This window comes from Oncorhynchus mykiss, chromosome 3 (assembly GCF_013265735.2).
Source record: "Oncorhynchus mykiss isolate Arlee chromosome 3, USDA_OmykA_1.1, whole genome shotgun sequence".
Lineage (NCBI taxonomy): Eukaryota > Metazoa > Chordata > Actinopteri > Salmoniformes > Salmonidae > Oncorhynchus > Oncorhynchus mykiss.
The window spans coordinates 61,767,306-61,781,675 of NC_048567.1; the positions used below are offsets into that span (position 1 = coordinate 61,767,306).

The window sequence follows — 14,370 nt, forward strand, 5'->3', positions numbered from 1 at the left end:
CAACGTGTGAGAGGTACAGCCTTCCCGCGAGCGAAACCTCACAGCGATAGAAAGCCCATGGCCACACCTGTTGGATGCAATATTCGCCTGTAGATTTTTTTCTCACAAAATATGGAGCATGCCATACAGCCTAGTTGTAGCCTATTAGTAGTTTCGTGGTGTCACTTCCCAGCTATTGATGTTCAGTAGTCTAAACACAGTTGTCTTTTCTACCACAGCATCCTCTCGATTAGGCTGCAATATTAGAACCGCTCTTATTAGGCTGCAATATTAGAACCGCTCTGTTGGGATTGAACCTGACAAGCATAAATGCAAACGGCATTTTCCATTATTGTGGCCTATTCAAACATGTGAGTGGATAGTCAGATTAATATAATAGTTCGTTGAAAACGTTTACATGCTTTGCGAGAAGAACGACTCCCTAATGATCCTGTTTACATGGACACATCTGACATCAGTACCTGATGGGACTTTTGATAAATGCAGGAAATCGCCAATCAAAATAAACGTTCTAACACAGTGACCATGTCATTTTTGCGAATCATATTTGATTCTGAATTCGGACATATAAAGTCTGGACATGAAAACTATTTCTAAAATGCATACTTTTATTTTTTGTGAACTCACTTCACTCGCGCATAAGAGGGAGGTTTGCGCTGCTGGTGCTGGCACATGCGCAGATCAAATACACCGATTGTACTTGGATTACTATGTCATAACAATTCGAAAGATTGTTCAGAAAACCAGGTGTTTTAATCGGCGTATGTTTACTTAGATTTTGGCTTTGTGCCGATTTGATAAGCAGAGTAAGGTGTTTACGTGACTATTTACATACTCTGCTTACTGCAATATCAGGTTAATATCGAATTATTAGTGTGCATGTTAACATACTTAATGTGTAGGCTAATAATAATGTTCTAATCATCAAATTACACTGCTTTGACGATGTGTGATATTAAGCCCATTAATCGAGTGCATCTGTCCAAAGAGTTTAGTCCTGTCTAAGTAGCTTATAGCCTACTAAATGTTATATTAAATGATTATAACATGTTTATAAGTGGTTATTATGCATGAGGACATAATACTGCCATTGTAAGCAGATGTAATTAATGTCACGATAATCAGCCAACAAGGATAGAATAGGATAGAATAACGTTATAAACTCAATTGAATGGAGATTTTCTCTTCAGTAGCAATATTTTATTCAAACATATTCTGAATTTACACACACACATTGATCCAAAGGGTGAATTTCTGCATTAATCAACAGGTTATTGACAACGCAATTCACACTAGTTCCCGAAACATATATTATGTTGTAAATGTTAGCAGTAGCCTAGCCTACATTGAGTATGGAAGAATAAGTAACTAGAATAATTATATGTTTACATTCTAGAACAAGAGTTCATAACATTTTATCAAACATGTTCATATAAAATAATTTAACATTAATAAACATCATATTTCAAACACCCACAATCATAGTAATTTTTTTGCAATAAAAAACAACATTTAAAACTTATAATAATAACATAAAAACATAAAAACTGTTACAACAACAACAAAAAATCTAGCCTCCACTATATTATTCTCTTAGTTTATTCAACGTCGCATAGATCAGGGGTTTTCAAATTTGGGGGAAATATTTTCGAGGATTTTATGTGAAAAAAACATTTTTTATGAATATCGCTGCTACAACAGAATACCATCGTGGATACTATTGTTAAATCTCTGCGTCCAGTATGGAGGACGTTAGAGGTAATTTCACGAGCCAATGCTAACTACCGTTAGCACAATAACTGGAAGTCTACAGGAACCGTTAGCATGCTAGCTAGTATGCTACCATCTGACTCTGGGGAAGTAGATAAATGGCTTCATAGCCATAATCTCGAATTATCCCTTTAATATGATGCTAATTACCAGGGTTTTTTCTGTATAGAAAATTCTTAGGCCGCCGTTTCAGGATGGAAAAACAGTTTTAGTGTCAACTTAAACTACCTAAACCAGATAGAAAGCATGCAGAAAAGATATTGAACTATGTATAGTTTTAAGTAGTAGCATCTTTGAGAACTAACAATCAAATAAAAGCTAGACAGTCAGGGAGAAATGAAAATTCCAGGGCACATGCACATTGATTTAATAATATTTGAGCAAAAGCACACAGCAGTAGCCACGGAAAAATGCATAGAATTGCTGGAAATTAGCTTCAAATCTGCTAAATGTTCTCTCAACTCAATAGAAAAATATGTAGAGTTATATGAAAGTTATATGAAAATATGAAAATTTGCTTCACAACAGCAAGTTGAGTCGAGTTTACACTTGCAATGAACTGCGGCTAGGTTAAAATAATTAAACAGTCCAAACCAAATCTATTAATTTAAAAATGATTACTTATACTTGCAATTATCATTCACCTAATGATAAGACAATACATTATTTTACTTTTTGCTAACAAATGATTGGGGTCCCGGGGTTGTCGGTTTGCATGGGTGGGGGACCCTGGGCAAGGAAAGTTTCTGAAATCCCTTGCCATAGATAACATCCCAACATGCAATAAATAATATGTTAAGACAAAGTAAGGATGTCCATAATATTTCTTAAACCAAGATATAAGTTAACAAAATTAAAACTATATTAAATAATACAGTTTAGTCAGTTTTCTCTAACTTTCACCTCACACATTTTGGGACAAAAAAGGAAAGACTCAAAATGAACTTAAGAATTGTTGTACAGACATGGTTCATCAAGTTGAGAATTGTATATTTATACCTTTCTTACATTCCATTGTGGCCTCATTACCACACTCAGTGGTTTATAGAAATTGATAACAGAGATGTTTAACTATTGAATAACACTGGACCCACAGTGTATATTGACAGGGCATTGTAGGGCTTTTGAAAAAATGGCGTCAAATGAACACCTCAACATGATGTTGGGGTACCTTGGGTATTAGGGGACATAGTAAGATTCAAATGACATCTTATTCCCTATATGTTGCACTACTTTTGACCAGGGCCCCAGCGCATTATACTATATTATCCTATATGTATAGGAAAATAGGGCACAATTTTGGACACATCAGAATGGCCTCCTTGTGAGAAACAGTGGCTGATGATGAAATGCATTACTCTGGCCCTGGAGGTGTTGCTGTTGTTGCTCATGCATAGCCCACACCATTGGCTTCTATGCCCCCTTTCGGTTTGAAACCTTTCAACTGTTCAAGAAACCCTGGGTTTGGGCACGTGGCTGGCCGAGCCGATTTCACCAAGGTAAACGCATCATTGAAAGGCTTTCCTTCTGTGGACATCAGGTACCCAATGACGACCGAGGCTGACCTCGAGACTCCAGAATTGCAGTGAACCAACACAACTCCTTTCTGAGGGGGAAGACGAGAGAAACAAGCCTTATGTTATTAGAATGTGCATAAACACACTTCAGCTCAGCTTGAACAAAAAAGTAATCAGGTGGTCAACTGAGGGACTTAATTTTAAAAAATGTGTTCCTTACCCCAGGAAACCTGTTGAAGTGTCCTGGGGTAAGGAATGTTTTGGGGGAATATGATGCCTTATGTCAGTTTAGTGCTATCCAGTCCAAAGGCATGAGACCTGATGTGCTCGGCTGCTTTAAATTTGAATCCAATGTCTTCAATTCACACAGGTCAATCTAATAAAATACTTTCATGCTAATCACACATAATGGGAAAATTACAAGCTATAAGGTGATAGAGTTATTCTCCCACTTAGCTAAAGGCAACATGGAGGCTTTGATTAGGCAGTTGGAGTTACCCCTGCATGGTATCCCAGATTACATAGGGAAGTAAAAAGAGCCACTGACCTCCATTCAACAGAGAGTGGAAACTTATTTCCAATAGGACCAGTCATTGTAATCATAAACCTTTGGTGAATTTGCAACATGTGACAGTGTCGGGTTGTTGCGTGATAGGCACAGCGATTTGGTAAAAGGTTGTATAGCAAACAAAGGGCCACTAGTGATAAGATCTTTCTACAACATGCTAAATTATGCATGGTGAAAACTCAGCCCTGTATTATTTACTACAGTGTGGATACAGAGGTAGGGAGGATGCCTAGATACCTACTGGTAGGGAGGGAGGCCTTGCATTGGCTCACTGCTGTCCAGTATCAGATATATGCCAGGTCATCAACTTGAACACTCAAAGAAATGACTATTAAAGTAAAGTAATTGTACCTACAGTATGTACTGTATAGAGCAAAGTGATTATCAAATCAAATTGTATTTGTCACATGCGCCGAATACAACAGGTAGACCTTACCGTGAAATGCTTACTTACAAGCCCTTAACCAACAATGCAGTTCACTAAATGGAGTTAAGAAAATATTTACTAAATAAACGAAAGTGAAAAATAACAATAACGAGGCTATATACAGGGGTGCCGGCACCGAATCAATGTGCGGGGGTACAGGTTAGGCAAGGTAATTTGTACATATAGGTAGGGGTAAAGTGACTGCATAGTTTCTCCTTGATATAAAACATCTTTCATGATGTGTCATCTTTCATGATGAGTAGGAATGTTGAAACTGTCAGGTAAGATGAATGCAGTGAAAGATACGGTATTAAAGCATAAATTGAAAAAGAAAACAGCGAAAAGGAAACTGGATATTGCAGCCCCCAATTACACTACATTAGCCTACAATGTTGTGAAAACACATACAACTTACCTCTGCATTTGCTTGGTCTATGAATTTTGAGCACTCTTGGAAATAGGATGTTATGTCAGTATCAGGAACATCCAGAATGCTCAGTGTTTTATAAATGAACAGGTCTGGAAATGCGTTTTCAACACCGTAGGCTACATTCAAAATGTGGGACACCTGAAATGGAAGAAGAACATCTATGAAACACCAAAACAAGACAGAAAATAGTGTTAAATATAAAGCTTATCTCTATTAAATAAAACAATACCTTATATTTTCTCAAAGTGCCAAAGTCATGTGCAGCATCTTGTGAGCCTACAACAAGAAAAAACAACCATCAAATTGTAAGCCTGTAAGAAATTGTTTTAAATTGAAATATTATTAACTGAGCATAGATATTTTTAGGATATTTACTTCATTAATGATAAAGATGTTGTTTTTTTTCAAAAACATGAGTTTAAACTGTCTATAGGGGGAAAATTTAAATGTGTTTACATGCAATAATCCAGTAGACTCCGTCTCAGAGACAACAAACTGAAAACGTAAGGCCTCATATCATACTGACAGCTACAGTATGTGTGTCTGTGTAGGCACCTGTCAATTATCCCCTGTCAATAACACATATCTCATCGACATCCACTCACCTAATAGTAAATAAGGTTTAATAACTCCAACTTGTACGTCCCAGCTGTTGTCCTGTACATAGCCGCATGCTATCTCAGGCTGACTTTTATCCTCTACAACATGTATAGTCGACCCTTTCCATGTCTCAATTATCCTCCTGCCGCTCAACGTCGTCACGCGGGTGCATTGCTTTCTCAAATTGGTCTTGGAAAATGTCTTGATTTCCTGGGCAAGAGACTGCATCTCCTTTGTCTTCTCAAAACAAAGCAAAGGAGAAAAAAAGAATCCAGTGTTAGATTGGTCTGCCGCTCTACCACTCTAGGCTACTCCATAGGATGTAATGTTCACAGTGCGAAGCTCCTGCTTCAAATGGACTCCTGCATGTTGATGGGCAGGTTTTGTCAACTCCAACTTGAAAATTGAGAACTCAGATTAGTCACTCAGCCTTTATGGGGGACCAGAGTCTTTTTCTAGGCGTCACAGATGTCACTATCACATGATGCCATCATGAAGCGTGTGTGTGTGTGTGTATGTGTGTGTGAGTCCCATAGGCTATTCAGTTTGGTGCAGTGGTATAGTATTTCAAAGTCTATTTTACATGATTTCATCATAATGTTCAAACATAGCTGAGGATTTAGGACATTAATATAAAATGTTCACATTGAGACATCCAGCCACACTTTGTTGTTGCCTTTGTAATGTAGGCCTTCAATGTAGGATCAAATACTTGAGAACTATTTTGTCGTGGGTGTAACCGCCTACATATAGGCCCATATTCCTTCCCTATAATAAAATGCGGGTCACGTGACGTGCATTTGGATTGCAGGAAACAGCCTGTCAGCCTCGTTTTCGTAAAATAGGACAACACCTAGTAAAAACCGCGACGGGAGAGAGGAGTGGGGATTGGCGAAACCGCTCCACCCACATAATGGGCGAATTGTAACATTGTAGCACTGGAGTGTCACTATTTTCACAACAAACAAAACGCAGCAGCAATTCTACAACAAATATTTTACAAGAATCAGTAGCTATGTCGGCAACACTGTCGCGCGGCTCGCTCCAACCTGGCCAGCAAAAACTGGCCGAGAAATTTACCATTTTGAACGACAGGGGCATCGGAATGCTCACTCGCATCTATAATATCAAGAAGGTAAGGTACCAGTGTAATTCTTCGGTTCATAATAAATTGTACTGCATTCAAGAGATTGAAAGATCAAACCCCCCCAAACTCATATGTGGTGTATGGCAGAAACCTTTATTTTGAAACCCAATTCATGACAGCTACGGCTGCAGAATGCCAGTCAAGGAAGGCCCTCTTGAAAATGTGTTGCAGATAAGCTAACGTAATTTGGCTAGCCAAGCCCACTCATCAATAGGACAAATAAATCACTGTTTTCTGAGATTGGTCTATTTCAATCTTCGTGTAAAAAGAATAATAACTCATAGGCTACTTACTGAAAGCTATGGTTCACTGGCTTGAAATAAAATAGTATCTCACTGAAATAGCCTATAAATAATAACATGCCTAGCTTTGCAGTAATTGTTGCTTGATGGCTAGCTAGCTACATAGTTTCTCCCGCATACTTGCATAAAGCACCACAATATGAGTTAAATACATTGACAAAGGAATGCTTTTCTAGGTTCTTTAGCCAATGCTAAGATTGAAGTCAGAGATCAATATAATGGGAACACATTTATAATCAGTCAGATTAGCAGTTACCATCTGACAGACACATATTGGCACATCATGACTGAAGCATACTACTTACTAACCAATGGCACGGCAGTATCTACAGTTGGTATACATGTATGTTATATGGTTGTTATGTAGTTGTTATAAATGCCTGATGCACCGGAGCACATACTGTATCCTGGTCCTGGTTTGAAAAACATTCAGTAAACACATTTTCCTGAGATGGAAGGGAGAAGTATTTTAAAGAAGCCACAGTTTTAGAGATACTTATGATTTGTTTGTTACACTTACTCATAGTGATAGTGGGGATGTTGTGATATACCGATTCCACACTAGGGCCACTTTCCTGGACACAAATTAAGACTTGTGCTTTTTAGTCCAATACTCTTAATCTGTGTCTGGGAAATTGGCCCATGGTGTTTAATTTGCTCATTGTAAAACCCTACAGAGAAAACCACTCTTAGTAGCATTATTACTAGTGTATTAGTATTCACTATTAATTTATAATTTAAAAAAGTCATCAACGTTTATTGGTTGCGTACACAGTTTAGCAGATGTTATAGTGGGTGGAGCAAAATGCTTGTATTACTAGCTCCAAATGATGCAGTATAATGTCAAACAAGTACACAAATAATTAAAGAGTAAACAAGTTACAATAAGCAATCAAGAACGTCAGGATGAATCCAATTAACAACTCAAATAGCACTGTAACAGTAATAAAAATGCAATCTATATGTATGTACACCGGGATAATGATATGTACATCAGTAGATATCAATGATAAGTACATCAGTAGATATATTAGTGAGCAATGTCAAGAATCCAGTATATAAATAAATATGCAGTGTGTATAAACAGTGTAACTAAATACAAAGTACAGTTGTATGAATATTAGAATGCATTATGTCGGGAATACAGTATTTAAATACTCAGTGTGAAACAGGAAGTGTCCAGTGGTTCAATGTCTCTGACATGGGACAGCAGCGTTTTGTGTGTGTGTGTGTGTGTGTGTGTGTGTGTGTGTGTGTGTGTGTGTGACCTGATAGACGGCTAGTGATGTCTGTTCAACAGTCTGATATCCTGGTAATAGAAGCTGTTTCTTAGTCTCTCGGTCTTGGCTCTGATGCACCTGTACTGATTCCATCTGCTAGACGGTAGCCAGGTAAACAGTCCGTGGCTTGGGTGACTGATATATTACTTATTCATAGTGGGGACTGGCGAGGTGTGTCATGAATGGCAGATTCCATACTAGACGTTAGGTTTGGGCGACATACCATTTATAATGTATACCGAGGTATTTCGAAACACCAAAGGTATGATTTTCAATACCATTAAAACTGTAGCAGCTCCGGGGCTGTGTGCTACGCCACTGCTTATAAATATAAGTATAACTATATGAAATCTATATCCAGCTCAGGGCTCCTGCTATGTATTTGGTTTGCTAACTTGCTAGCTAAGTGGCTAGATGTAATGATCAAGCTTCTTGGTTACAGCAGAAACATTCAATCCCATCCTGGATCAAGATCCCTGCTAAAATTGATTTGTGTGTCCCTTGTGTGCACATTCAGTAATACCTTATACCTCAGTATGGTACAGAGACGGTATGACAGTATGAACATCTGGGTACCAACCAACCCTACTAGACGTTTCACAGAGACGTGTAACAGAGACGAGCATTCTTAGAGTGTAGCTGTCCATTTTAATGACTTTGATACAGTGACAGTCAGTTCTTTAATGATGAGAGAGAGTACTGTGTTTGTGTCCCAAATGGCACCCTATTCCTTACATAGTACACTACTTTTGACCAGGGTAGTATACTATATAGGGAATAGGGTGCCATTTGGGACGACGACTGGGTATTAGAGATTCTTTGCTGACTTGGCAGCAGATAGAAGATAGCTGGAGGCTGTCCAGTGTGTAGTTGAATGGAGGCTAGTGGAGAATCATGCCTCTCTACCTTGACTGTCTGTCTGCTAGTACCCTCCAGCCAACCAACCCTTGTGCTGAGGGTCTACCTGGCCTAGTAGGCCTATCCCTTTATAGGCACCTCACAATCATCTTCTGTGTCTCACTCCCTCAACTCTCAATTCAAGTTAGATGTGATAGAAACATTATGCAGATACAGAATTCAGATGAAAAAAACGTACCCCAGGACACAAGATGACTATCACGATGGCCGCAAGATACAGGATTGTCACAACACGCGAGAGCTTAGTTGTGTGACAATTTGTCACTCTCTGTTGCAGTCAATTTGTGTGTAATATTGAGCCTATGACTCATATATTTCCATTCATATACCTCAGTTTTTATGTTCAGCACGACACAATAGGCTACATGCCAAAGGTTTTATACCCATGGTACATTTCTTTTTTTATCAAAAAACATATTGTACTTATTGAAACTGTGGCGGCAGGTTGATGCTTGTGCATTGAACTAACAGATCTGTTGCTTAGCAACTGGTAGGCATTGATACTAGCTGACAGAAGAATTTAGGAAGATTCTCAGATGTCTTTTTCTGTTTCATCTGTGATTGTAGGCTACTGTGATTGTAGGCTGGTGCAAAGGCCTACCTCAGTAAATCAAACAACTGTACACTTCTGCAGTAGGCCTACGGCACACGTTTACTGCCCATTACTACTGCACAAGCCTTCTAAGCATTACACTGTGAGTCCACACATGTTGTTTACGAAGCATGTGGCAAATACAATTTAATTTGATGTAATACTACTACCACAGGTGTATCCCTTTACTGTAGTCTACTGCACAAGTCTACTAGGCCTACCTCAGTAAATCAACCTGCTTAGACAAGCTGCTTTATCAGACAGAATTAAACAGACAATTGGTCCAAAATAGAGATCTATTGTATTTTGTTCATATCCACTCGGCAAGTAACGTGAATCTGAAGATTCAGTGGCCAACAATATGGGATTGTGTACCAAGAAGAGCCTATAGTTAAGCATTAACATTGTTGACAGCAAAACAATGAGACCCCTGCTATGACAGCTCTCTGCAAGTTGGACACTACTGTCTGGGCCAGCAGTATTGCTTTTTATATTGATGTAACTTACACAACCGCCTGATTCCCATGATAATATTTCTGATAATATTTCTGTCACGATAATGTTTATGTAGTGTATCAGTGTCACCGAGTGCAATATTTGTTTTAAAAGTGAGTAACCGGTATAATACTTTACGGTGTAGTTATAGTACATTGTAAGACTTGTCATAAGCATGTATGACCCCCTTATAATGCAATGTAGCGTTTAAAAAAAGTATTTGTTGGTTTCCAGAATGATCAAAAATAACCTTGTTTGTGGAGAGGAGAGCTTCTTATGACGTCATATAATTGAAAGGGAAATCTAAACCGGAAGCAGCCCAGAGCCCCTCCTCAGAACCCTCCTAGTCTTTACAGAGACAACAGGAAGCCCACTCTTATGTAGGATGTTCTTATGCAGGACTTGTCAGTAGAGAGGAGATATATATCAGGGAAGATGGTACTGTACTGAAGGCCTACTGTATCTAGCAACTCAGCCTGAGAAGAATTACATTAAACTATGCACCCAACACCAATATAGTGGAAGTTTAACTGGCAGTATGGACCCCACTGTATGGTAGGTACATTATTAGAACAGAATAGCAATACACAGTTTAATCCCAATGGGAAATACTGTACTTACAGAGACACAGTCACAAAAACAGCAATCAATGTAGTAAAAAGAGATAGCAGTTCAGCAGAAAAAACATAAATCATCCATCCATATGTCAATAATCAGTTCAACAGTTCATTAGTACACTGATGTAGTGGATGATAAAGGAATTCAGTTAGCTCCTTTGTATTGTGTGTTTCAGTCCAGATAGACAAGAGTCCTGTCATAGACAAGAGACTGACTGAGAGTGCAGGGAGGGAGGGTCTCTACTATGCGGTCAGAGGGAGGGTCTCCTATGAGGAAACAGCCTTGACCTCAGTCTGTTACTCACTCTCCAATGACCCTGTTAGCATTGGGAAAGCACTTGTGAAGCACTGTTACAACTGGAGAATCACAGTTAGCACTGTATTAGCACTGGGAAAGAAATGTTCGCCCTGGGGACGTCAGTACACTGTCAGTCCTGGAAAAATCACCTGGTACCGATAACCTGGATGATGAATCGCTGAAGTTGGTAGCGGAATACATTGTGACTCCTGTTTGCCACATGTTCAATTTAAGCCTAAACAACGGTGTGTCAGGGAGGTAAAGGTAATTCCGCTACCCAAGAATAGCATAGCACCCTTTAGTGGTTCAAACAGACAACCAATCAGCCTGTTTCAAGTGCTTTTAAAAAAAAATGTGTTTGATCAAATGCAACATTATTTGACAGAAAATTAACAACAGACTTTCAGCATGCTTATAGGGAAGGGCACTCAACATGCTCGGCATTGACACAAATTACTGATGCTTGGCTGAAAGACATAGGTAGTAAGAAGATTGTGGGAGCTGTTCTGTTAGACTTCAGTGCAGCTTTAGATGTCATTGATCATAACCTATTGCTGAAAAAATGTAGATTTGCATCCTCTGCCTTATTATGGATTGAGAGTTACCTATCTAATAGAACACAGAGGGTTTTCGTTAATGGAATGTTCTCATGTACATTCAGTTGAGTGTGGTGTACCGCTGGGCAGCCGGGTAGGGCCATATCTGTTTTCACCTTTTAAAATGTTTAATTTTTTTGTACCTTTATTCTTAACTAGGCAAGTCAGTTAAGAACAAATTCTTATTTTCAATGACGGCCTAGGAACAGTGGGTTAACTGCCTTGTTCAGGGGCAGAACGACAGATTTTCACCTTGTCAGCTCGGGGATTCGATCTTGCAACCTTACGGTTACTTGTCCAACGCTCCAACCACTAGGCTACCTGACCTTCCACTGCCCTTGAATAACGCCTGTGTGTCTACATATGCTGACAGCTCAACAGTATACACGTCGGCTGCAGCAGTAAAATAAATAATTGACACCCTTAGCGTAGATCTCCAGTCAGTTTTAGAGTGGGTAACTAGCAATAGGCTGGTGCTAAGTATCTTTAAAATATTATTGAATAAAAAATAAAAATAAATCTATAATTAAATAATGTGGTGATTTAAGCAAGTTGAGGAGACTAAACTGCTGGGTGTAACCCTAGATAGCAAGCTATCATAGTCAAAACATATAGACTCAATGGTTGCTAAAATGAGAAGAGGTCTGTCGATTGTCGTGACTTGACTTTAACATTAATCTGAAGACTGTTATTTATCTTAATTGTTACCCGATTTTCAATTAATCATGTAACAATTAACTCATTAGGATCTGGGCCACCACGAGAGCAGTTCTTTAAACAGTTACCATTTCCCAAATTAAACGCTAAAAGGTCTTTACCAATTATGTCTATAAACAGTCAACTTATTAATCATAACTCAATATCACATGACTGGAGACTTAATACGCTGAAAACAGGTCCCTAACAGAATGACAACAACATGGATGCTTATTAAAGGAGAGATGGAGACGGGGTCTGATTGAAGTTATTCATTGCAAACTTGACCTGACCTATTTGGATTCTTGTGGACAGCCATGATAGGGCATTGCTCTGCCTTCTTGACATCTGAGTTGACCAGACCGGTCCTACAGCCTTACTTTTGTTACACCTGGACTACTGCCCAGCTGTGTGGTTATGTGTGGCAAAGAGAGACATAGGTCAATTGTAGTTGGTCCAGAACAAAGCAGGACGTATCACACTTACATGTACACGGAGGACAAGTGTCAGGAACATGCATGTCAGTCTCTACTGGCTCAAAGTTGAGGAGAGATTGACTGCATCACTTTTGGTCTTTGTGCAAGGTGTTGAATGTACCAAATTGTCTGTTCAAGCAGTTGGCACACAGTTTGGACACTCATCAGTACAACAAAATACATGCAACCCGAGGTCTCTTCACAGTCAAGGTCCCCAGGTCCAGAACAAAGGCTGGGAAGCACATATTTCCGTGTCATATCGCCAATTGGCAACCCATTCCTTATGGGATTAATTGACACATAAACAAACATTACAATAATTCACTATGGTAATTCAATTATAATTCTTCTTCCGGTATTCTCTGCATTGTGCATCACATAATGAGTGAAAAAATAACAATCATTGGATTGTAGTATTAAATATCGCCATGACTACATGGAACTCTGCCACCCCAGGTAACTCAAGCTAGCAATAAAACCAGATTTAAAATACAGATAAAATAACACCTTACTGCACAAAGGGGACTGTGAAGACACACAGCCATTTTATATATATATATTGTAATGTGCACTGTATTATGTATTAGACCTAGATATTGTGTGCATGTACTGATATGTAGGCTATGTGTGATGTTGTAAATTGATGTATTTACGTCCTTGACTAACAGTGTTCTGTACTACGTATCATGTCATGTTTTATGTGGACCCCAGGAAGAGTAACTGCTCCTTTTGCAGCGGCTAATGGGGATCCTAAGTGCTGCTCATTAAATTAAATTAGACCAACTTACCTTTAACTAGGGTCTCAGACCATGGTTGTGTTGGATGAAGTAGAGAAATATATTTTCTGTTTACTCCTTTTGATTTAGCACATTTTTAATAAAAATACAGTATTTACAACAAAGTGAATTTTGTCATTTTACTGTTAGACATTTTTTTTTTATTGCAATGTATATTGCAATGTATCTGGGAAATTAACAGTACAGTGAGTAAAATGTGTTGCCTTATACTTTACGGGTTGTGTGCATGAAATGTATTAGCCCATATTCTTTTTAAGTTAATTGGTAGATGGTTCATTGGATTGTAGGTTCCTTGGGTTTACATGCATGTGTCTGTTCCTACTTGTACTAATCAAAGACTACCTTACAGTGAGCTCCAATAGTATTGCGACAATGACACATTTGTTGTTGTTTTTCTGTGTCTGTAAATTTCTCACTAATCATTATTCACGATTCATTCAGGACTATCCGTAATCATGGTAGCATCCACATTAATGTAGAAGTGTTTAGAAACATATTCTGTTCTTATTTACAATAAAAGTGACTCCTAAATGACACAATACATTATTTACCATTAATTTCTATTGGGCATAAAATAATCTGAAACATAACCAAAACAAGCAGCAAATACATCCAACAAGTTGTAGCGTCATAAGCTTGATGTAATCATTGCGTGCTAGGATTATGGGACTAAATACTAAACTTTTGACTACTTTAATACACATACAGTGCATTCGGAAAGGATTCAGACCCCTTCCCCTTTTCCACATTTTTTTACATTACAGCCTTATTCTGAAATGAATAAAATTAAATAAATCTCATCGATCTACACACAATACTCCATAATGACAAAGTGAAAACAGGT

At 38.4% G+C, this 14,370-nt stretch overlaps 2 protein-coding genes across 9 annotated transcripts in view; one reads left to right on the top strand and one right to left on the bottom strand.

Annotated features, from left to right (window-relative positions):
• Positions 1 to 1,197: 1,197 nt before the first annotated feature.
• Positions 1,198 to 5,667, bottom strand: LOC110520322 (dual specificity protein phosphatase 19-like). Its single transcript, XM_021597555.2, has 4 exons — positions 5,318 to 5,667; positions 4,942 to 4,988; positions 4,698 to 4,850; positions 1,198 to 3,376 (listed from the first exon to the last, which is right to left on the bottom strand). Exons 1-4 carry the CDS (start codon positions 5,538 to 5,540, stop codon positions 3,158 to 3,160), a joined length of 642 nt encoding a protein of 213 aa, XP_021453230.2. The 5' UTR covers positions 5,541 to 5,667; the 3' UTR covers positions 1,198 to 3,157.
• Positions 5,668 to 6,127: 460 nt separating this feature from the next.
• LOC110520324 (nck-associated protein 1) overlaps positions 6,128 to 14,370 on the top strand; it is a 58,981-nt gene continuing 50,738 nt past the window's right edge. For 3 of the 8 annotated variants that reach the window (XM_036974828.1, XM_036974829.1, XM_036974830.1), the window contains exon 1: positions 6,129 to 6,447. In XM_036974828.1, the coding sequence (XP_036830723.1) occupies positions 6,328 to 6,447 (120 nt within the window). In that variant the 5' untranslated portion in view covers positions 6,129 to 6,327. Of the gene's footprint in view, positions 6,448 to 14,370 lie in introns of all 8 variants that reach the window. The other 5 variants (XM_036974831.1, XM_036974832.1, XM_021597564.2 and 2 more) reach the window with 2 other exon arrangements.

Bases quoted from the DNA above. Each gene is read 5' to 3' on its own strand.
- LOC110520322 (XM_021597555.2), bottom strand. From the start codon at position 5,540: ATGCAGTCTCTTGCCCAGGAAATCAAGACATTTTCCAAGACCAATTTG. The intron at 4,989-5,317 runs GTGAGTGGATGT...TTCTTGTTGTAG, and splicing joins TAAACCTTATTTACTATTAG to GCTCACAAGATGCTGCACAT. The intron at 4,851-4,941 runs GTATTGTTTTAT...CTTCCATTTCAG, and splicing joins GCACTTTGAGAAAATATAAG to GTGTCCCACATTTTGAATGT.